At 32.8% G+C, this 25,701-nt stretch overlaps 1 protein-coding gene across 5 annotated transcripts in view; it reads right to left on the reverse strand.

The window, feature by feature from the left end:
• Positions 1-25,701, reverse strand: part of LOC145739762 (segmentation protein cap'n'collar-like) — a 38,033-nt gene that overhangs the window by 1,882 nt on the left and 10,450 nt on the right. For 2 of the 5 annotated variants that reach the window (XM_081995114.1, XM_081995117.1), the window contains exons 2-9: positions 18,491-18,694; positions 18,090-18,165; positions 8,818-8,957; positions 8,579-8,752; positions 5,877-6,117; positions 5,697-5,824; positions 4,140-4,242; positions 81-925 (exon numbers count right to left, since the gene is read on the reverse strand). In XM_081995114.1, the coding sequence (XP_081851240.1) occupies positions 81-925; positions 4,140-4,242; positions 5,697-5,824; positions 5,877-6,117; positions 8,579-8,752; positions 8,818-8,957; positions 18,090-18,165; positions 18,491-18,694 (1,911 nt within the window). Of the gene's footprint in view, positions 1-80; positions 926-4,139; positions 4,243-5,696; positions 5,825-5,876; positions 6,118-8,578; positions 8,753-8,817; positions 8,958-18,089; positions 18,166-18,490; positions 18,695-18,856; positions 19,102-20,215; positions 20,422-24,874; positions 25,087-25,701 lie in introns of those variants that run through there. The other 3 variants (XM_081995115.1, XM_081995118.1, XM_081995116.1) reach the window with 3 other exon arrangements.

The raw sequence follows: 25,701 nt of genomic DNA on the forward strand, positions 1-25,701 counted from the left end.
AACGCACAACAATTCTTAACATAATGATAGTAATTAATAATACCCAATAAGTCTAAACAAACATTAGCAAATGCGCTTACCTGAAAAACGTGTCTGTAGAGCTGCTGGTACTTGTCTTTCATGCGTTTCAGTTCTACCATAGAGTATTTGTGTTCGTTCATGACCGACATTTTCCTGTCCCTCATTTCTTTCACTTCGTCGGCCAAACTCAAAATCTGATCGAGTTTTCGCTTTCGGCAGTTCTGTGCCGCGACCTTGTTCTTGCCCCTTCTTCTAATGTCTCTAATCAAACTGAGCTGAGCCTCGCTAAGGTCGTACTTAGACAAACGTTCATTGAACTCGTCCATGGGTAAATTAATAATGTCGTCTACGGAAATGGGAATGTTTAAGGCCCTGGCCCTCTTTTCATCTCTAGTCAAATGTTCTTCTTCGGACTTTCGCGATTTTCCCTTATCTCTAGACACCGGTCGTTGCATGGCACCCGAATTTTCAGCGGGCAAATGGTACGTGTGATTGTGTTGAATATGGTCCACTCTAGGAACATGTCCAAACTCAGGGTCTCTGTACTCTGTAAAACCCGAAGCGTGATATCTTTTTCCATACATCAAGTGTTTTTTCTGGGCAACAGGCGGCATACGGGATGTTTCAGATAAGTTTGAGTAACTATAATCAAACGGGCGGTATTTGTTTTGATAATCTTGGGGGTAGTGCTCCCCAGTAGTGGTGTGACCAGAATCTGAACCGGCGTCGCACCATTCTCCATCAGAAAGCGAAGGTACTCTTTCAGAACCCATGGAACTTACAGCGCTGTCACTCGATGTATCCGTGCGTTCCATATCATGGCGGGAAATGCTGGTACCTACAGGTGTTGCGTTCATACTGCTCACAGTGTTGTTGCTTTCCAGCATGCGCATTGTGTACATCCCTGAAATACATAATTCAAAACATTAAATTTCCGTTGAATATTTCAAGAAAACGATCAATAAAGACGTACGACACAATTACACATCAGTTGTTTAATGTAGGATAAGTTATGTTGTAGAATACACAACAATATATCATAATTTTCTATATTTAAGTCCTCGTTTTGTAAAACCCTATAGTTTAATTAAAACAGGTACCGTACCATACCATGTGCTATATGTCACTGCAAAATCAGCCTGCCCCTGGTTTTTCTAAAAATTCAAATTGATTTTCATTTTACTATTATTAAAAGAATAGACATGGAGCCAACCAACTGTACTTGCTTGTACTCACTACGTTACTTTTAGAATAATTGATTATTAATACTCTGACAATATTATGAATGAAAGCATTCGTCAAATAAGAGACAATACCGTTGTATTCTAAATAGGTTAGTAAAAAAATCCTTAAAAAACTATCGACCAGAATTGTAAGTTTGTCCTAAAAATCGTACTATATTTAAACATTTTTTAGTCAATTACTGAAAAATGTTCTAGTAGTGTAACACAAACGAGTATCAAATTCGCCGACGTAATTTTGGTTCCTTATAGTCTTATCGCATAACTGAATACGTCAATACTGGAAACTGAATAGATTATATAAGTATGTCTTTAATATTGGGACAAAAACTACAAACCTACGTAAGGATCCGTTTCCACAGAAGGTATTTCGGTATAGAAAAATTTGTTGTTTGGGAGGTCACGTACGCAAAGATTCATTGGCATTTTATGTAGTTCAAATTTTACATCCACAACAACAAATACCACAACAACAACAACGACAATAACACATGATTTTTAAGAAGTAGAGGAACAAAGAACAGAGGGAGAACAATTCCAATTCGTTGCTTCTATACCCTTGTGGATGCATAACTTTCACAGAAAACCGAAGAAGTATAAGCAAATACACTATTTTCTAAAATTGACGATACAACGTTCGATTTTCTACCAGTACCAAAAATTTAACAGAAAACTTGACGTAGTAGAAACAGTGAAGTGGTCGCGACTATATGCTCGTTTAACTTATCAAAGTAGAATTTCCGTTCATTTTCAAAAGTTGCCAAGAAGATTTACGTAGATAAAAAACCGGTGCTATGATAAAGTTAAATTAAAATATCTGTTATCAAAAATAAGATAAGTGTCACAAGCGAGCGACGTTGCCGAGGTGACTTTCTGAAAACCGCAATAACTGAGAAAAAATTCGTTACTGATCGTCAGCGACACGAACTAACAACTAATTTGAATGTTAACACTGATAGGCACCAGTACTGGATAATGGTTTATCTCACACGAACATATATATTTTTCTTAATTTCAATGACTAAGCTATTTTCAGTAGCTCAGATAAGTTTCGTGCGTTTTAGTAAACAAGACGTTTCGGAAATAAAAAATAACCGTCTGTATAAGTAGTTACAATTGATCCAAACCTTACAATTGCTTCATTTAATATAGGTACCTAATCAGACTAAATTTTCCATGTTTAAGTACTTAAGAAAACGTTGGACTTAATAACTGATAACACTCATCGTATGAGATACTATAATAATAATATTGATAAAAATGACTGTCAGTTTTTGACTTTACATATTGATTTATGACAAAAATTGGTAACAAATTTGCAATAAAAGAAGTAATAAATTTAGTTAGAATATTTTTAAATAGTTTGAGTATAAATAGAATAAAAAAGAAAAAACATTTGGGCCTTTATCTTGCTTATCAGTAGTATTGTTACTTGGTATGAAATGCGTAACGTAAATTCTACAAATTTATAAAACTTTTCTAAGCAGATATGAACTGCAGTTTATATTACTACACTGAATATTCTCATTGCATTCCTAGAACTTATAATGGGATACATCAGTGCCACAGAATATTTTGCGTTTTGATCAAAACGTATCTGACCCGTTGTCCTTATTTCTTGATACTCTCTGTTATCAATTTTCGAGAATTGATCCGTTACATTGTAACAACTCGGTTACTCTAAGTGATGTTAACTGTTTTATTGCTGTAGATAAACAGAATTATACCAAATTATATGGGAACAAGTCGTCGTTTTCAGAATAAAACTATGGCGTACTTACAGTAGTAAAACATATGGGTAAAACATATCTACAACCGAATAGACTAAACATAGAGTAACAGGAACCAGCACCAGCACTGCTCACGTAACACATTTTTTTTAAATTGCCAGACACTTTTTTAGTATCCCTCATTTTTCCCAATGCCAGCAACGCAGATAACCAGCTAGCGACGAGGTTTTCATTAACTATATGCACAGGAAGCTATGTCCACCCTAATTATTAACTGCTATTATATTTGCAGACAAATACTAATCAATTGAGCAAACGGCGAATATGATTTAAGGACGATTCAAAATTTTCGCATATAGACACCACCTGTTAGAAAAACGAACACAATGCACTAAATTGTTTGACTGGATCAAACCAAAATAGACTCGGCCGTTTTATTTTTATCTACATTCAACAATGACTTGGCTATTTCAAGACTATTATTTAGACTCTGCTGACAAAACATACGTTAAATAGCGACCTAATTTCGAGTTTTTACAGGATACATCGTCCTACGATCAATTCCAGTTAAGGCCGATTAAACTAGGGATAAAAGTGACCAAACTTTTTTATAAAATTTTTTCAAATTGCCGAATATTTGGCAAGCGAGCGATATTATGTGCCAGAAATTCAGGGTCATATCTGTATTCTCTGGTTTAAAAAACTTAAGTAACGCGGTTCTGAGAAGTTAACTTAACATGAATACTCAATTTTTCCATATGTCGTCAAAGATTTAATACAATTGAAGCACTAATTAAAATTGAAAAAAGCTAGACTAAAAATAAAAGTGGGAAAAAACCGTTCACCATATTATCGGGGTTTATTTGTACTTTTCAAGCCCTTTTCACTGATACTGTTCGAAAGGAATAGACGATAATCTCAACTAAAGACGTATCGTAGATGGCTAGTGTTGTGACTCGCTAAACAACAGTTTTGACATTTGACAGATCAAATTTTGGTTTCCAGTTGTGACAGTTAAACTTCACGTCATTGTGTTTCACACTTTCTCGCCTCTCAGTTTGTCTTTGTTATAAAACTTATAAGTACATTTAAAAAAATATATATGTACTTACTATTTTAAGTATTTGGAAAAAATAGCTAGACTTACCTTCATTCATGGCCATGTCCATCAGCTGCAAATCTTCGTCATTAAGCAAATTAGATAAGAAACCATCAGTCTGGTTGTTAGCAAATTCCGATCCTGAGTTATTCTGAAACCATATTAAAATAACTTATTTACATAATTGGTAAGTGAAAGACAAATTGTAAAAGATATAATTCAGGTGTTTTTGATTACGGCAAAAAGGTCCATTTCACAAAAATACTTCTACATATTTGTTTGATAGAGTTCAGCGTGAATAATCACGAAGAAAGCTATATATTTCATCGTCTTCACGAGAGGGTCTAGGGGTTTGAGTAAAATAATGGAATGAATTAAAACAAGCACTTTTGTATATTAATCCTTATCTATCAGTTTCTCAATTATACTTTATTTTGTTATTTTTTTTTATTTGCGATTTTGTGATCCAGTTATTTGTACACGTAACAAATCAGAAGTAAAGGTTAATTCGAATTTAACTAGTGCAAAGTTTTGACTTCCTTAACATATCCGATAAAATGGAAATTACAATAATATGCTGTCTGCCTTTGTGACAAATTTGTTTGACTTTAATAATTTTACTGAAATATATACAGGGTAATTTAAATTCGACCCTCACCATTGGGATTACGAGAGATACGAGAAAGTTTAAATTGGGGCAAAGTTGCGCAATTTAAAGCCAAAATTAAACCAAATGCAGTTTTTAGAAAATTTATATTTTTTGTTTTTATTTATTTCTAACCTTATTTGAAGAAATATCCCAAAACTAAAAGCATTTTTTTATTGCCACTTTTTCCCAACTATTCGATGATGGATTCAAATTTGCCACACGACGTTTCGTTTGGATTTTTAGCCCAAAAAATAGTACGTTTTATTCTGATTTTAGTGATGTATAGTAAATAAGCACATATGAAGAAGTACACTTAAGTACATCTGGGTTCAGCTGTCCCCCCTTGTAGAATGACAGCCAGCAGACTAGTGATCTAGTTAAGCCTCTGAAGATGGGTGTCTGAATACACCCGAAACATGTTAGGCAGATAACAACTTAATTAATAAATATTTTATGGAGATCGACTCTGAGTTTTGTTTTTTCTCACACTCACTACTCCACTGTGGGCATTTGGACTACTACTTTTCGATACATATGAAGAGTTTAGTAATATCGCTGACGACCTAAAATAACCACCGTGTTGGGAAAAAATGGGGAAGGTATCAGCCACATCATTAAAAAGGCTAAACTATGCTTACAATATGAAGGTGGACACTTTGAACAATTATTGTAAAAAGGTTTTTTCACAGTGTTAAATAAAATTATTATTTCGGAATTATTGTAGTTTCCGGCACAATAACACTATTAAATTTTAAAAAATCATATCTTGGCAAGGAAGCATTTGGGGACCCTTTTTTATAAGACATTTTCGACTCGAATTCACCTAAAGAACATGTAGTGAAACCTTGTCCCTTACCTCGCGGGACACCCTGTATATATATATCCTAACTTTGGAGTGATAATGTCGATTTCAATTCATAAACATACAAATCTTAAATTAAAAATAAATAAATTACCTGATAATACATCATGTCATTGGAAGGTGGCTCTAATTTGTAATGCGGAGCCGTGCTTGATTCGCCCATTGGTTCACTGCTGTTCGTAAGATTCATCGATGTGGCTACGGCATTTCCAATAGTTCCACCTAAATTCAACTTCAATAAATCCTTATAAAATTAAAGTAAATAAGAACTAACCTAAATTTCCATAAGGCATCGTACTATTTAAATCTCCCATAGGTGTAGGCAACGTAGCGTTATGCAATAGGACGCCCCTGGTATCGTAAGCAGAGGGGTGAGCATGAGGGTGGGGATAGTTGGGGAGGGCGTGGTGAGCCCCGAAGGGGTGGATCTCGCCGGGGTTGGGGAGGCTCAATAAATTTGCCAGGTCTTGCCAGCGCTGCTCCATGCTTACAGTGCGCACGAGAGGCATGCGGCTCTGAAAATAGCAATCGTTACTTTTTGCTCCGAAACTTGATCGAGGAATTAAACACAATTTTAGACTGACTTTCGATTAAGGGGATTTATAGCTAAATGGCTAAGATATAGAAAATTAGTTTTTTTAAACGTCTGAAAATGAAATTTTTTAGTATTTTGTTTCTTAGATTCTTCCATAACGATAACGGATCGCTGCAATGAAAATTGCAAAAATAAACAGAAAAAATTCTTTAAACATATTATGTCGGAGCTTTAAATTCACGAGATTCGAGATGTGTGAGAAACATTTTTATATTAATTCAACAAAATTGACGTCTAATCAAACTAAAGGTTGACAAATAAACAAAACTAGCCATAGCCAACAAATCTCTCAACTTTATTTTGAGTTGCGTTTGAGAACACTTTTTTTCTGTAATATCTACTGAAAGTGTCAGACTGGCATTATACAAAGTGGCGTAAAACTTATTTGAAAAAATTGCCATGATATACCGATAAATCCGCACACCGATGAAAAGATTTTTTAAATAGTAATTAATTTTGCTAAAATCGATTTTTTTACCTATATAAGTTATATAAAATACCGACCGGATGCCAATCATCTTGATTTTTGTTCAGTAATACCCCAACTCAAGTGCACTCTACCACTTGGACAGTTAAAAAGATAAGAGCGACTGCCAGCAGGGTTCACCCAGCTTCCCACAAAGTGCTTTGTTTCCCTTAAAATCAATATTATTGTGATATTATAGTACCAATACTACAATGTGAATCGTTAGTTAGAGGTACCCTACACGAAGCTAGTGAAGAATTATTACACTGTAGGTATTACAAACCCATTACAGTAAAGTTTATCGATAAATTTGACATTTCGTATCAGAACTATTAACACCTAATAAATTAAATGTCACGATGGTTTTGTTAAAATGCACCTCAAAACTCAACATCAAACATAGAAAAACGATTATTTTCTAATTTAATTCTTGTGACGAGGGTTCCATCTTATACGAAATCCGTCTGATCTGTTTAAAGACTAAGTATGACCTCGATTATACTTTTTCATTATTCATAATATATTCTAACGATATGTACTAAAGTTTAGATTTGTGAGAATGTTAACTTTCAATTAACTTGGTCAAGAAAATTAGGAAAATATTGTAAATGTAAATGTGTGTGATTCAAATTTCAAAATTTTTAAGTTTAATTTATACCCTATTATAATAGTAACAAGAAGGAAATTGTCTTCTTTCTACTTTTGAACGACGATTAACGGGATTAACATAGCATTGAATCCCTTGTTGTTTTAACAAATTAACCCTATGTGGTTAGGAGTTCTTTTGTGAACCTTTACCATTTTACACCTGCACTGACAGTTAGGACAGGTACCTAACAATGCGACTTTCATAAAAGATGAATATACTGATGATGGCGCTTTAAAACCCTCGCCGAATGATAATTTGACAAGAGGAACCCACAAGTAACAAAAGGAGACACTACCTCAGACTCCGCAGTTCATTTGTCATAATAAAAATACACTTTGAAATTTTTACTATGCGTTTCTAAAGCGCTTTGTGGTAGCGGTTATTTTCAAGATATGATTTATTAAATGAGATAGTTTCTTACAGATTTACTGGTGTAGACGAATAATTACAGCCACGTACCTATTTAAAACTTTTAAAATTATCTCTAGATACGGTGGTCTGATCGTCGAACTTACAGCAGGTTTTATCTCATGTACAAACTTAAAATAGGTTGATTTTTAACTTATAAAAATACCAAGATGTTCTTATATAGTGGTTTTATCTATTCAATAACATGACGAAGGATAAAAATAATATTTTAACTGAAAATGAATTGTATCTATAACCAGAGTAAATAAGTTTGTATAATGTTTCTTTAAAGTTTAAATAGGGCTGTTCCCCCTTCTATATTCCCCAGTTCTTTAAAAGTAAATAATTAAATATTAGCAACTAAAATTCAACAAATTAAATCAACATTTGTTTATACATTTGGTTGAATATGTGTTTGTTAACTACGTAGTACAAAATGGGTTTTTAAACATACTTCTTTTATCTAAACTTTCATTTACTTTCAGTCATAGAATACTTCATTAAAATGTAAATATGATATATGTGAATATGCGAACATTAACGTATTTTTCACTCTCTGTTTTCCACATAATATTACAGTTCCGAAGGCATGTCTTTAAAATAATTGAAGATTTTATAATAGAAATATCTGAGAGATACAATGAATGTTCGAATTGATCCTAAACGATTAACGAATTTATTAAGGGTTCGGTAGATTTTTTAAATTACATTCCAATTCAAAAAAACTGGAGATAATGGTAGTTTTCCTTACTTAATTTATTTGGTAAGTAGTCATGGTTGAGTGTTTATCTTATTTCATGCGTCGGTGCTTTTGACTGAGCGATGATTCAAAAATCAGCAATTTTTTTTATTTCTTACCTGAAAAGCCCTATGATGAGGGTGGTGAAACTGGGGTGTTTGAATCATGTCTGCAAACAAATCAAACTCGTCCCCTAAATCGCTGCCAGTAGCATTTGCTTCTGAAGCTTCTCCTGGTTTCTTGTTGCTTTCTTCTAGAGCCTCAAGACTTGCTAACAGCCCAGAGGCATTTTTCTATAATCATGCAAGTATGCGTTTTTCAAACCGGCCAGTTTTAACCAGGAATGGTAAAACAATACCTGTTGCGAATTATCATCGTCAAGTTCTACTAAACTTAGAGCTTCATCTAGAAAGAATTCGGACAGGGGTAAGGCAAGGTCTCCTAAGTCGCATGAAGAATTAGCCTCGGCCCCAAGTTCTCCTTTTATCACATACTCTCCTGTAAATTGAGAAAGTAACGACAATTAGTGTTACAAATTCAGTGGCGGTAATTATATATCGATTTTAATTTATACAATACTTAAACTTTCAACATGACCGAATTAGTAGAATGGTAATGTTATCGATTTCCATTGTATATGTGGGTTTTGAATGGTTTTTATTATTTTCAGATTTATCAAAATAGATATTAAGCAAAAAATAACACAGAAAAAAAAACAATAGTCTAAACTATGCCTTTTACCGCAATATTACAATATTACAGAAAGAAAACTCCTTTTTCTTTAAAAATGTTCAGTTACATGCTTGTTTACGAATGCCAGTGGATGTATTACTATTAATTAATCATAATTAATAACAGTCCGTATTTTTTTAATAACGAATAATTTTAAAACAAATTTGTAACTAGTAGAAAAAGTAGGAAGCCTTAACATTTCACTTTATTAAGGATGGGTGCCCCGAGGAATTGGAGCAGTCTTACTCTTTAGATGGTTAAATAAAAACAAGATCTTCGTTATTTAGTCGACTTCATCAACTTTCTATTGAACAGCCGTTTAAATTAATTTTCTAAATTTTCATTCAAAATGGCTGTTTATTAATAACAACTGCAAAAGGCGAAATGCAATTATATGTTTTTTCCGGAACGACCAGGATATACGCAGATATAAAAGCCGATAAAGTTATTGACAGCTTATAAGATCTATTAACTATTCAAATTAGTACCCGGTCTCGGTATAAAGGTAATTATTTTTACAATCAGAAACTTGATTGCGTGATTTGATACTTGATTGACTTTCTATGCATGCTCTAAGTCGGATTTGAATTTGCGAATGGTTATTCTTGGATAATTACGATTTTATTTAAACAAAGATGATACTACGTTTATTGACTCTTCTTTCTTTTAAAAGAAAATAACACTCAACATTGGTTATTCCGTATCAAAACATAATTGCAACTTTACGAATATCGATATTTTCCATGAATATGGCAACAAACCGATGTTCCACCACAATCAAAACATTAGATTGGTTCTCAAATTTATTTTAAAGTTTTAAATGCAGTATTTGGTGGCCCTTTCATATTGTATCACTCAAATACCGCACAAAATCAAATATTTAAGAAAATTACCTTGATAATGTTATCCAATTTATTATTATAAACGTTTTCCCAAAATTGTCACAAAAACTAACTAAAAAACCGGCACTCACAAGCAATTTGGAACATTTTCATTGGATGGGATGACCAAACAAAGGCCAAGAAAAAACAAGTGGTCGAAAGCTTAATATAATGATCGCCCGACGGAGGAATAAGCGTGACTAAAAAGCCTACCAGCATGGTATCTTTCCCCCCTCCCCTTACGAAGGTATTAACTTTACTTCCATCTCATTGGTCCGACCCAATAAAATGTAACATATTTATGGGCCTTTAGTTCTCCACCCCAGTTCATGGTCTAATTTTACGTAATTACAATGGCCGAGGAATATCGGATATTCCTTATTTTTTGTGAGGTTCTAATAAACTTCTAATAAAATTTACAAGAAAACCTGTTTATTTAAAATAAGTAACTAATTAAAAGAGACTAAAACGATATCTAACAGTGTTTTTTATTTATATTTGGCGGTTGATAGACCGATTTTCCGTTTTGCAGCTATATTCGAAACTACAAATTGTTTTTAAAAACACATCAGTGCTCCATAACTAGGCATTTTTTAATAAAATTAATTAAATGACATTTCTAAAGATTTTATGTGTCAAGCTTTTACTCTAATTAAGACAATCGGCAGACATATTTGACACATTATCAGTATTGGCTTGAATGTCGAACGTAGCATAATTTTGTTCTTCTGAGGATTTCATACTTTTAATTGGCCGGTTTATAACTTTTATTGTATAATAAATTTGGTATGATGTACATGGAAACAAAAATAAAAAAAAATCTAACATGGTCTTTAAAAAGTTAAACCCATTTATTTTATAAATGTATTTGCGTTAAATAAATTCAAGTCAAATATGATAATCGTTTTACACACCCCAAATTTGTATCTTAAGCTGTCGATAAAAACGATTTTACCACCCAAGTGAGTTTACTAGGTTAGAGGTAATCCTACTCCCTGTAAGAACAGTTCCTATTACTTTTTTAATTTTTGAAAATAAGCCAATTTAATGTGAATAACTAATTAAATGTAGTTAAAACTATGGTCAGTGAATCTCGCATTAACACAGTAATTAAAACCAACCCAGTGTGGTTATTTTGGTATATAGTTTAAGCAAAAATATAAGTTTAGGAGAGAGACTTTTGTATTTCTTTTATCACTCTGAAGTAGGTACTTATTTTGGCTGACTTTAGCAAAATAATCCATTAAATTGGTGAAATTAAGTATAGGATGCATTTAAAAAGATTAACTTTGTTGTCCTGCATAGCATAGACCACCAAATGACTCCAAAGGTGACTAACTAGTGAATAACCCAAATCGCATTAATGTGATAGTCATTATTGGTAAAAACTATTTTTGTAAAAAGTTATTCGCATTAAATTGGCTATAGACTAAAATGATAAACACAAAATGTTTCGGGATTTATTTATCATCTTGTAACTAAAACAACTCAACATGGAACAAAAGTACTACAGTATACATAATTGAATTCATTATGGTTATTGCATTTTTAGAATAAAGAAAAAAAAATTAGACATATTTGATATCAGACCATATGCAATTTTGCAGTGTTTTTTGAATTACTTAAAATTTTTATCGTAGGTAAGTCAAAGATATGTCCAAATTGACAATTAATGTTAATTATTTATTATTAGTTTTTCAGATTTAATTTATTGAGTTCACACTGCGGTATAAAACCTGCTTAGTACAATTGTAGTAAACATAACCAAATAATAGAAAAACTAGAGCAATAAATGATAAACAAAGATTAGTTAACAAAATAAAAAGCTATTTGAATAGCGACTGAGTATGCGACGGGTAATGTTAATACAATTACTTCTTTCAAAAATGACTAGACAATTTTTATGCTGACCAAGGATGACAAGTTAACGAAATTCCAATTTTATTTTGGCACTAGGTACTCGACTAGGTATGCATATAACAGTTTGGATTAACAGGTGTAATGTAAATAATCTATTATTATTGTGTTCTTCATATTATCAGTATGGAAGTCACCAAATACTGATAAACCCAACCTATAGCGTAATAGGATTATAATAATACATTATATACATCATTTCTCATTAGAAAGTCCCTTTACTTGCCTTTTCAAGCAATTAAGTTTTTATACGGAATTGACTGCCAACTGACCTACGATTGTTGGGTTAGATTATATTTCTGACGTCTTGTCTAATCGTCATTTACGATTAAAATCAATTTAAACTAGGAAATGCAAGTGAGAAATTGCGTAATGTTATCTCGATTTCACAAACAGCTTAGAAATGGCAGGTGTAATTGAAAACCAACTGTCAGACCCAGTTGTTGCGAAATAGTTTCGTGGATAAAAAACTGAGAAGGTCAAAAAGTAATTTATTGCCGAAATCGTTATAATAACCACATCTGTAACAATTTCATCTGGCGTTGAAAAGTAAACAATTTAAGTTCAAAACAGAACTACCAAAATGAAGGCATCACAAATCAACGAAAGTAAAAGTTATTACTTTTTAGGCTATTATTAGATATTATATTTACCTTTCCTTACAATGGTCGGGAATACAAAAGAATTACCAGCGCTACGTATATAATATAATTACATACTTATACATTCCTATACAGGTATATATTTTTACTAATATTTACTCTATCACTATGTTTCAGCATTTTACTTTAACTTAACATTTTTTACGTCCTAAGGGCTGATATTTAAAACTAAACAATGTAATCTTAAGCAAACGAAATCTTAATTAATCCAAGTAGCATTATCGAATCGCCGTTACTTTTTATTAAACTCCACCTCTGTTTTTATTTAGACATATGAATTATTATTGAAAAAGTTAATTATGCGCAATTAAGGCGGGATGATTAAACTGAATTTCTTGGTTCGGAAAGATATATTTCGTTCGGCCTGAAAGCCACTTACGCGTAGAAGGAATGCACCATCAAAGAAACCGCCAATGGGAACCATTCTGTTCCCTCTCCCTGTCTCTCTCTCGCAATACGGTTCTGCCGCTCCAACAAACCGCTAATGATTTTGATTTAAAAATTACATCTGCCAATGGTTTTCTGTGCCTTCCAGTGTCGTGCAAGCCCTCTTTTTTTTGTTATAACAAAATCAGTTTTTTTATTTTCAGTAAATTACGCTTACCTAATTTTGTAAAAAAAAGAAAAAAAAACAGGTCTGAATGCAAATAACAATTTTGTTAGAAACAAACAAAAAAACCGGAAAGGATCTCGTTTTATATTTGAATTCATCACTCACTTTTTCAATTGCATTTAGATCGTCGTCAGGACAATAAAATACAATGTTATTATTGCTTGAGTTAATTAATGAAAGATAAAGCAAAACAATACATATAATAATTGCTAAATGTTATAAAATGTTTGTTATTTTTGTATTTTTTTTACGAAATATCGCCTAATAAATCTACTGAAAGAAGGAAAACCATGTGAAGTATTAGTATAGCATCTTATTTTGTGTAATAAATGTTCATATACTTGAATTAGACTCTTCTGAAGGTATTCCCAATGCCACGAACAATTGGAAATACCTATGTTAAAAACAATGTCGGCAAATCCAATCAATATCGATACAAAATTCTCTTTAGTTTCTACGCTATGTACGAGTGTCGATGTTTTTTCCTAAACAAGGTATGACAAAACATTATAAACCATAAAAAGACAATTTACCACTGTTCTTGTTTGCCCTTGAAAAACCATTGCTAATGCGAAACGAGAGAAAGGATTTTTTCGACAAAATTCGCTATGGATCCCTCAAGTTACGAAATAAAACACAGGAAATTAAGAAGGACTTTAAACGAGTAATAAACAAAATTGATTTTAAGAGATTGCAAGATTTGTTCCTTTTCAGCCTTTTATTCTTCGCTTTAATCTATACGATCTCAAGTTAAAACGTGTAAGTAAAATCCTTTCCAGCCCATCGCTATCCCTTTAAGCCATTTAAATTTAATTTTTGCGCTACTTCTGTTATGTTTCAAAAAGATTATTATCTAAAATGTTATTAGACAGTCTCAAGTGCCTTTTGAGCTCTCTTAAATGTGGACTGCTGTCATCAACGTCATCCACTGTTTATTTACCTTCTTGACCGACCATAGAAAATGTAATTTTTGACACTTTACCCACTACAATAGAGTGATGGGCCCTTTCGTATTTCGATTCACGTCGGAACAAGTGCTACTTGTCCTTTTTTTTTTCGAGGAATTCCTATCGACTCTCCAATATAATCAAATAGTTAGGCCTTTGATTCAAATCTTTTTTTATCAAATAGTTAAGGCAATAATAATTGTGTGAAGCCAAAACTGCTATACAGTATTGTCGGGGCACTTAATTAGGTTTGTTGAAAATGTGCAGGACTAGAATCTGACTGCTTAGAAATACTATAGTAGATTCTACCTAGATGTGGATAATAGTGAGGAATAAACCTAAGGGATCCCAAAAGGCCGAAATTATTTCATTTTTCAAGATCAAAACTAATTTGACCGAGTCATGCAGCAAGGTCTCTTGGGCATACCTTTATATCTATTATGCCTAACCCTAGATCATTAATCATAAATTTGGATACAATATGAGTTTTTTGACGTTTTGAATGTGCAGCAAACCAAAATTATTAATATATTATAGATATGGTCTACTGCCGAGGCTAATGATGCCATCGAAACAAAAAGCACGTTAAATTTTGAGGATTACCAGAATACCTACCTTAAAATCCAAAAAAGATTGATTTCGTCTATAATACGGTAATGTAAAAATCCAGAAACGGATCACACACAAAATGTTGTCAGGCACAAACTCAGAGTTTATTAGTCCACGTGATATATTCACTTTCAGTCATGAAAAGTAAATAAATAAATAAATAAGAGAAAAACGAAACTAACAATAAACCGGTACTTTTCAAGTATGCTGTATGTATCCTTCAGATCAAAGAACGTTCACTATACAGACTGTGCCGAGTTGAAAACTGGTAAAGCCAATCAGAACAGAGGCAACAGAGCGAACTCGAACAACTAATATGGCCGCCATTTCAGACAATGGGGGCCAGGGAAAGGGAATTGCAGAGGGGCTGACACAAGGGGGGATCGAAGCACATTTAACCCCCAACTATTATAGCGACTTTAACATTAATCTTTCGACTTGATCCAAGGAATTTGCCGCTGCTTTTTCCATTAAACGTTGTTCCTTCTTTTTTTTTATCTATATGAATTTATTATTTTTACTTTTATCGTTTATTATAAAAATATTATGTTACCAAGATACCAAGCCCCGCTGAAAATAGCTTTTATTGCCAAGAAAGTACTAATAATAAAAGCTGTTGTAAGTAATTGAATTATAAAAGGGTGCAACTTAAATTAAGTCTGTGTATATTCAACCACTCTGTACATACACCAGAGTTAAAAAATTCTATAGCAAACACTTTAAAATGTACTATTTATCCACCCTCTGAAAATTGATAATAACTCGTTTCATTATATATTTCACAATTTTAATAAGGACAAAATAAGGAAAAAAATAGTCTCCATTAAAAAGCGAAGCCGTAAGGTGCGTTGAAAGTTTTAAATTAAGTAATTTAAAGGCAGGTGTCGGTATAAATGAAACAGCCAAAAAAGGTACTGGGCCTTCAATATAACTTTTTATTCAGCCCAGTATACGCCATGACTTAACAGTTTTACTTATACGAATGTTTCTCAGAATACCTACCCCGTGTCAGGCTTGATTCCACGGCAAAGAACGTTCATTTTTGAAAAGGTTTTATACCTTCAAAATTACCATGATGAAATAATTACTTTGTAAAAACAAAAAGGAGCTGAATAAGCTGGAAATAACGTTCGTTTTACATAAACATATAGATCGAATAATGCATAATACAGGGTGGTCCAAATTGATTGTATACTGGATACTTATAGAGTGGGAGTTACATAGCGGAGCTATAGCGAGCCCTAAAATATTTGCTCCAAAAACCAGTTTTTTTATTTTAATTCCTAAACAACCAAAAACTTGAAAATTAAATTTTGGCATGTTCTCCATTTTAAAAAGGGAATTTGAAATATTTTTAAATTTTTTAAAATAATCTAGACAGGTACGATTTTTATTTCTTTATGAATTATTGTATAAAAATGACCTGTATCTGAAAAACTATGCAAAATGAAAACAAATGAGCAGATAAACTTTTCTTAGGAAAAAGTATGGGCTATTACATGTGCTACATCAGAATGCTCTAAAGTTACAGCTTAAAGAAAGTTGAAGCTGTCAAACTTTTTAAACGCCATCTGTCCAGATTATTTTTATAAATTAAAAAAAATCTCAAATGACCATTTTAAAATGGTGATGAACACACATGCCAAATTTTATTTACACTTTTACAATTTTACAATTTTATTTGGCATGAGTAAAAGTTTAAAATGAGTAACTTTTTTTCGATTAGGAATTATATGACACATTTTTTTTTTGTACATTCCACCCCTGAATTTGAACCACCATTTATATCAATACTGGAAACAAATGGAGAATAATTTCTTAAAATGTTATCAACTAAAATAAGTCTATGCCATATATCAAAAAAGTATCACAACCTTATCATCACCCCTCAGCTTGCGATTGAGCCCCTTGATTTTCCATCAATACGAGTGTTCTGTGTTCTTGCATTAGGGGAGCGCTCTGTGATAAAACGTATTATCATTTTCCCTTTTATCTCTGCTTCGCTAGTCTTCACCGCCTGCTTTTTTAATATCCCATTCCATTTTTTTTCTACCAACACTGGCGTCTTAAACCCGCGCCTTTACTACCCTTACTAATTTACTGTTTACATGCAAAGTCTGTTAAATATTCTAATGGAATTTTGGTTCTTGCAAATTCTTGAAAAAATACTAAATTCGTACACATTTTTCACCAAATTAATGAATAAAATGCGGATTTTGATTTAAACATATTTCGAGCCCTACCGTGGAATACCTTTATTATTTTAAGAGAAGTTAGTACTCGCAATTAGCAATGTTTTAATGCGACATTTTATTGTACACCAAATTTTGCCTCTGTGCCCTAATTTAACCTACCTCTTGCATCTCTTGAAATAATCGAGAAACCCAGAGTCCGGGATAGAAAAATGAACACCCCGTATAAAATACAACTTTTGCAAGTGCTCTGACACATAAAGATATGATGTTTCTTCGACCTTAGCTAATCAGAAGCTTGTACTTAAATCTAAATATTTTTATTTATGGACCACTCTGCCCAGTAAAAATAGAATATTTATAGTAACAGCATAACAATTGTTGGTATTATGTTATTCAATTAGATTAAAGGCAAGGGTGGCTGGGCCCATTTCTGTAGGGTTAGGGTATTTCACAGTAGCAATGGCGTTTATGACTAATGGTCTTCCTTGACATCCGATGAGATCAGCAAAATTTTTCTATTATTCCCCGTCTGTATTAATGATTGTATTTATTTTTGACGACTATTTTTTAGATCCCTCGGGAATAGAGACGTATCCTTGTATGAACTGTCCCCAGGTACGAAACCGAACTTTTTGTATGGTCACAACTCCTAACCTAGACCGTTATTATATGATGCTGTACAAAATGGACAAATTGCCTCTCAACCAACGCAAAAACAACAACAATTAACTTAACTATACCCAATAAAGCGACTTACACATTTGCCACAATTTTCTATGCTTATTTAAGTGGCTGACGTTCGTGTGTCCTTTTGTTCCCGAGATAAGAATCAATTTTAAAATAAATTATCGCGTTGATGGGTGTCTGTCATAATGTGACAAACCATTTCACAAATGCATGAGTATCATTATATGCACATTGATATGAATACCACACACGACGCGTTGTACCGTTCTTCGTTTAATAACTTTTTTGAACAACCTTTCAGTTTACAACGACCCCCTTTTAATGTCGTTTATTAAACAGGCTCAACCTCTCTGACAGTTCATAAAAAAACAACAACTATATACTCACCAGTTTCTGTGTCTACTGTGTAGTTAACTCCAGCCCAAATATCTTCTTCGGCGGTTTCGATTTCTGGTTCTTCTTCCTGTAACATTAAAAAAATCCAGTAGGAAAATTTCTAGAACTAAATTAGCTCAGTGAATAGAATATTACTATTTTCAATCCCACAGTTTTGCATGTTTTAATGTTACTATAAGTTATATTGAAAGCATTGCGTTTGACGCAATAGAGCGACTAACTCTATACTTTCGACTACATAACTGGTGTCGTAAAAAGTATCCAGTATTAAAAAATTTGGGATTCCTTTCTTCTTTAAAACTGACTGATGTAAAAACTGTGGTAGGAGAATAGTTTTGTTACATTAGATAAATGTGGTGCTAGTTTGAAGTTTATGAAACAAAATCACAAACCTTAACTTTTTCATTTTTAGCTTTAACTTCCTCAGCTTCCTTTTCGATAAGCAGCGATGTAGAAGCATCAGCATCAGCATCATTTTTCAAAGTCTCAACTACATCAGCCGCCTTGTCCTTCAGCTGCTCTTCTTGTCTGGCTAATTCCAAAGAGAAACCAAGATCTACGTCCTGTTTCCACAAAACTTCGATAAGATCCATATCCTGTAAATGCGAAATAATAGAAAAAATTACAACATATTAACTAACATCAAATTAGTGAGTTATTATAGATGAGGATATAAGTATATAAACACAATTTTGATGAGAATTTGTGCCACAACAATGACAAAACAATAAATTATAGGGACTTAACCTCTTACTTACAGCCATTGTTCCAATCGCATAACCCCAAAAAGAGAATAAATGAAGAACATTAAACCAGAGTAAAATTCAGTCAGACTTTATAAATGCCCGTACTAACTTAGATCCAAAATAATACAAGTGTTGCTAAAAACTGCGTAAAGATAACACTGGAAAGCTAATTATCGAACGCGATAAGGATAAGACTTTCAATTTTACGGCATACAATTAATAACCTTGAGCTGTGTTGTTTACCTATTTCATAAAATAGAGAAAAACTTCCTTTTCAAGTCTATAATATTAAATATGGAAAAGTTGTTGACGTTTGGTATATAATGATATCGTGTTACGACTGTATTCTACTGCAACTTACTCAATAAAATTTTCTAATATTGATTATATTTGATGCATAAATTTGGAGATTCTAAAGCAACAATAGTTCAAAATTGCATATTAAAGATATAAAATAATAAAATATATTAATATTTAACGGTAGCCAGATAGAGTTCTAAGGAATAAATAATTTAAGTGATTATATTAGTCGTTGTACTCTATTAGACAAAACTTATTACAGCCAAGAGTTTTTCATATTTACGAGAAAAACTGAAAACCCCTGTAGATAACATTATTTGTTTTATCCAAAACGAATTCCGTAATACTTGAACTTGTACTATCATTTTAATCTTTTTAGAAGAATACTTGGATTATAGACAGAGAGAGAGATTGGATATTCTCTCTCTCTAGAGAGATAAGAATATTTGGATTTTTTTTAAAAGCGAACATTGACGAGTTTCTGGATAGAGAACTAGCAGCTTAAAAAAGTAAGTTAAGATGCTATATGAATATATTAAAACACAAAATCTTATACCAGTATCAATATGTCTCTTGCAAAAAATAAATGTATATGATGTTAAGAAATACGACCAATTCAAACCTATACGTCCTGAGAGAACATAATATAATAATTATAATGAATTTCATGTATCGACAGTGAAACTACATACAACTGCATCATACTTATCATCAGGCGATTTAGTGCAATATTAATCTAAAGGAAAAATCTTGTAAAAATACAAAAAAATACGTTCGCACATGCATGGAGCTTTCTAAATTTCTCATGTCGTTAGGCTACTTTTTTTGTTCCAAATGTGACTCATTTCTATTGCACTGCACTGCGTTTACAGCAAATATCTTTGACAGAGTTAGAGAGTAATTGAAAGTTTTTGGTTTTGCCAACTTATTTTCAGAATAAGGTTATTCAAAAGTCAGTATACTTTTTGCCGCTTGCAATAATCGAAAAATGTGATCCCATTTTGGGAGGAGCATGTATGAAAACAATGGGTGTGATAGCTGTGGGGTAGTAAGAATTACTCTGAACCACACCTTCGTATCCCGCGTGGTTGTTCAAATGAAACCCGCGTTTCGGTGCGGTCACGAAAAGACGCCATCTTGTCGACCCGCTGCGATACATCCTATATATTATGCAGTATACACACATAGGCGGCGATGCATACACTTTATACCTTAAATGTGGCAGCAAATAAATAGCTCGTCAAGATCTATATTTGTAATGCTGTATGTATCTGTCACTGTAGAAATAGAAAAATATATAATATAGCTTTTATGACAATTGTGAAAATTAAAATTCTCTCATAGAATCACCAGCATGTAGGATGTAGGTACCATTAAGGTATCTGTGTAGACATTAAAAAATTAAGCATTAATAATAATTTTTAAAATTCATTAATTCAAAGTGACTCATCCTTAACCCTAATACTCAAATTAAATTTAGATACTATTTATAAACATGCTCGGTTTGATGTACTCGTACCTATACTAATAAAATTTAAGTATTTTGAAACATATTTAAATCTGAACGTCACTGGTCAGATCGGCATGCACGCTAATGTCGGCAATACCTGTGAGAGGTTTTTCGTTTTTTTTTTTTATTATGAGCTCATGATATAACTCACGCAGAGCTTTAATTTTCTACCTATACCAACCATAATGGAAAAGTAGGAGTTGTTTTGTTTTCTACGCCTTCTTTCATCTATCAACTACGTAGACCTGCCGAGAAAATGTTAAAATCACATGCATGTATCCATTAATCATTTAAAAAAGGCAACGCCACTGTTAATTAATATTTGTTTTAAGCGGTAACTATTCGTGTTGCGTGAGCTCTTTGATAATGCATATTTATTAAAAGAAAATAGGTTCGCTTTAGGGCCTCAATGGGAATGATGGTTATGTATATTTAATACCTTTGTTTCTAGTGCCCATATAAAAGAAAAAAAAAATAGAAGAAACAATGACACGAAAATTGTACATAAATCATTTTACAATAATCTGATCTTACAAGAAATTATTTCATAGGAAAAATATCATTTAAATGTTTTTTCTCGCGGCAGTCAAGCTTTAAAACTAAAAAAGGATCAGAATCAAACAAGGAACGCTTATTTCGATGACTTTCTCCTGAACTTAACATTGAAAAAATTTGTACACTTTTCAATCTCCGTAATAAAAAAGGAAAGAAGATAATTTCCGTCCTTAGCCAGAACATAAAAAGTGTTTAGAATGGATTAACGTAATGGTCTAACGAATGTTAAAAGGAAGTAACCACAGTTTTTTTTACACTAGGTACAGGATTGTTTGTCCTATAAACAACAGTGCTGATTCAAAAGGGGTATACCCATCAGTCTTAGAAATATATTACTTAGGTACATTTAATCAACTTATGTAGTTATTTGTTGACAAATACAGTCAAAGCGTGTATTGAGTTAATTTAGATAAATAGCATGGAACATGTAAACGAAAAATTAACCTGTCAATAGGTAACCCGACTATTATAACAAAAATATTAAACTTATTAACTACATACCGAGCGTGATTTGAAGTTCCATAAAAGGCACTAATCTTGCATAACGATCAATAATTGCACGAAAACGCGTTTGCAATAATAATTGCATTTCGGTTTTCTTAAAAACTCGAATGCACGTGTAGCCTACTAACATTTTCGAAGACGACTAAAAGTTTATGGAAGGTTCCGACTCATTTCGGTATACCCCAAAAATTGTCATGATGACATTAAAATTTGTCTAACTTGCAAAATCATTCTCCTATATGGTAGTGCGTCTAGAGCCAATGTGTTAAACGTACTATGATTGTTTAACAATATGTTCTATACTTTTGTTGTCATTTTACAAATAAAAATAACCCTCGTCATTTTTGATATGCTCATTAATATTGACGATACATATAAATTGATCAGAATGCATGCGACCATAGTGGATGAATCCACGAGAACAATACGAAAGTATTTATAAGTTGGGTGGGGGTTCCCAAGTTGCAATAATTCCCATCACCACCGTTACTAAAAATAATGGATCTTTCAGTTGATTAAAGTAAAATAGGGTACCGCTTCGGCTTTTATCCAATGAAGACGGTCGATAAAGCAATTCAGACGAGATCTGGATTCCTATTAAGAACTATCATTTATCATCTGTCTCCACGATACTCTACACAAATAATAATACATACGGGCTCGAACACAGAACACAGGGTTGGATTCTTTTTCCAGAACAGCTGAATAATTTTACAACTCTATTATACTAGGCTACTTTTTCGCTTTGGTTACTAATTACATAAGTATACACACTTACACAGCGTACTGATTTTTCAAGCCTCGTCATGGGAATCTCGGTCATTTCAATAAGAGCTACAAGGTAGATTAAATTGAGGCAAAGTTCCATATTTGCAGCTCAATAAAATAAAAAAATTAAAAATATTCCTAACATGCGGAAATCCAAAAAACAATTTTTTTGCTAATTAACACTTAATATTAAAAAAATAAATAAACGACACTAATAAAAAATAAATGCCACTATTCCATCCTCAACTTGGATTTTTTTTAATTGGGTAGTTTTTTCTGATTACGATGATGTGTCAGATGTTCAGGTTTGCAATTTAGTGAAATTAACAACATTTTTGGCCAATCATCATTAAGTGTTTTGTTGTGTATTAGTCCTACGCTAGAGCGCTTAGATTTTTACGTCGTTAAAGTGTTTTTTAACCAAACCTAACCAAACAAAAAATCCTATTGTAACAAATGCCAAAATAACATGCAGTGATTTGGGAAAATTTGTTTCAGTTGTCTCCGAAAATATTCCAAATTCCAAATTGCGTAACTTTGCCCTAATTTAACCTTCCAAGCCACATCTTTGAATAACACCTTGTACATGATGATTTACCTACTTTTAATAAATATAATAAATATACCTACTGTTAATGAATGTACAGGGTATCCGGATTTAGTGTGTTTTAGATAGATAGAGAAAAACTAGTATACATGTCTAGAGCTCGATTTTTGAAAAAAGATTAATGGCACAAACCCTATTTCAATAACTTCAGTCAGTTTGCGGCGCTAGAAGGCGTTTTTCGAATTACGCCCATTTTGAAAACTCTTCACAACTTTTTTGTTTATTAAAATATCGAAGTGAAGCAAAAACATTCTTAAGGCCCTGTTTCGATGTAATTCCAGTGGCGCGCTTAGTTTTTTGCTACCAGATATAGACCTATAATAACAAATCACTTTCAAAACCTGAGTCAAAGTGCATTATCTCAGTGATTTTTAAGATTAACTATAGACATACTTTCATTGTAGTAAACGGCATAAAACGGACATTTTTTTAAAGTTATAGCCAAGTGTCATTTCAATTTAAAATAATAAAGTTAGGCAAATTTTTGAGAAAATGGTAGACATTAACAAAAAACCAAGCACGCCACTGGAATCACATCGAAAAAGTGCCTTGAGAATGTTTTTGTTTCACTTCGATATTTTAATAAACAAAAAGTTATGTTTTGTAAAGGAGTTTTCAAAATGGGCAAAATTTGAAAAACGCCCTCTAGCGTCGCGAACTGACAAGATATCGATATACCTACGGTTTTTGTCATTAAGCCTTTCTCAAAAATCCACCTCTAGACATGTATATTAGTTTTTTCCTATCTAGCTGGGAAATGGGATTTTCCTGTCAAAACACTCTAAATCCGGACACCCTGTATAGTCACAAATGACTATACGTTCAATAAATCAATCTAAAACGAGTAAAAAAGAAAAATTCTCTGTTTCAGCTGGACATACACATCAAAATACTAATTATTTTTCGGTTTTGCATGTAAATAGTCTGAACCTTTACGCGTCGCCTGGTTAGAACTGAAGTCAATCAAGAAACCAATTTACATTAAAATGGCCAGATCAAAATTGGTTTAAACATTCCTTTGTTTCTGGCCTATGGCAAGAAACGTATAAAATCTGCATAATAAAGTAATTTATCACAACCGCCATCTTTTATTTTATATAACCGTGTACCGGTGTTGGCGCTGTTAGATATCTAAATTGGCACGCAAAATGTTATACCTTCAATGAATTTGCATAATCAATACACCTACAAAATAATAAAAAACCGATTGCGTCCATACTAACTAGTGAATTCTTTATGCTTACAAAAGATGTCCCTGTTATACCGAGTGTAATATGCATCATTTTATCCCGAGTAAATAGTAATTATTTGGAAAACTGTCAATGTCTGTGTGAGGTATGAGGAAAATTTAGATAAATTCAGTTTTGACTAACGGGTGATTTAACGGTCTAAACATTTTTAAACAGTCATTTTTTAAATTTTAATTAGTTAATATCCTAATTGGCTATGTCTACCTCGACGGGCACGTCGCCCATAGACAATCAAATGTGACAAAAACAGGCAACTCCGCAGACACTTGACGTTTGCGCCTTAAGAACAAGATAGTTTAAATTTATTTTTACATTTTAAATGACTTTTCTTCTAGTCTTCTTAAGTTATGAAGTAAATTACGTTGAAGTAATTTGTAGCACACACACACGCTTCTGAGATGTCTGAATTTGTTATGATTATTCTAAACTTAGAATAATAAAAACTTTACAAGAGGGAGCCAGAATTTGAAGGAAAAACTTGTTTGAAAATTTGAGTCATTAATTTGACAATTTCAGACTGCGCCACCACTGCGTACACGGATCAGTCGTTTGAAGTGGGACCCCATCGTTCCCCGTAGAGATCGCGCTGTTGAAAACCGCTCGCTGATTGGTCCGGGCTGATTATGTCGGCGTTTCTTTTTCCAACAGTCACGCTTCATGTGTTGCCGTCTGCCTTAGCTGACCTCCAGGCTCCGGCCCCATGCCTTTATCCGGGATTAAAGACAGGTCCGTACTTCGCTTTATACTCCTACAAGTTTTGTTAAATCATTTTCCTTACTATAGTAGAAGGCAATATATCGGCCGATGCACGTCATTGACGTTTAACGCGCCTCGTTGCCAAATGTTTAGTTTTTTCATTAAAACACGAACTTTACATACATTTTGTTTTTATTTACTTCTTATATAGAAGTTGACGCAGTTTTTTAACAGAGAATTTTGAATAACAATATTAGTCAATATTGAATTTATTTTTTTTGTCTCTCTCTGTAAGCAGTTTTTAGTCAAGTCATCAACAACAAAAACAAAAACAGGAAACGGTCATCTAGCAATCTGGCAACAACGTACACAACTCGTTAAACGTCGAGATCGAGAAGTGTCAGAATTGCGTTCAGTTAATAAGCGCGTCTTAGAAAGAGAGCGCTACAGGTCGCAACTAATCGCTAAGCAATACGAATGCATTTTCAAAACGTCAAACTCACTGATGACGTGCATCGCTCCCATTAGTGCCCTGGACCATACTTAGGTACTCCTCTTTCCAAGACAAAAGACAAACTTTAAAAAACGAATCTAACCTTACTTTGTCAACTCAAAACTTCAAAACATTTGCTTTTGATTGATTACTATCAATTGAAGGGCTCAATGT

The sequence above is a fragment of the Ips typographus genome, unplaced genomic scaffold (assembly GCF_016097725.1).
Source record: "Ips typographus isolate SLU unplaced genomic scaffold, UJ_Ityp_2.0 IpsContig35_part1, whole genome shotgun sequence".
Classification (NCBI taxonomy): Eukaryota; Metazoa; Arthropoda; class Insecta; order Coleoptera; family Curculionidae; genus Ips; species Ips typographus.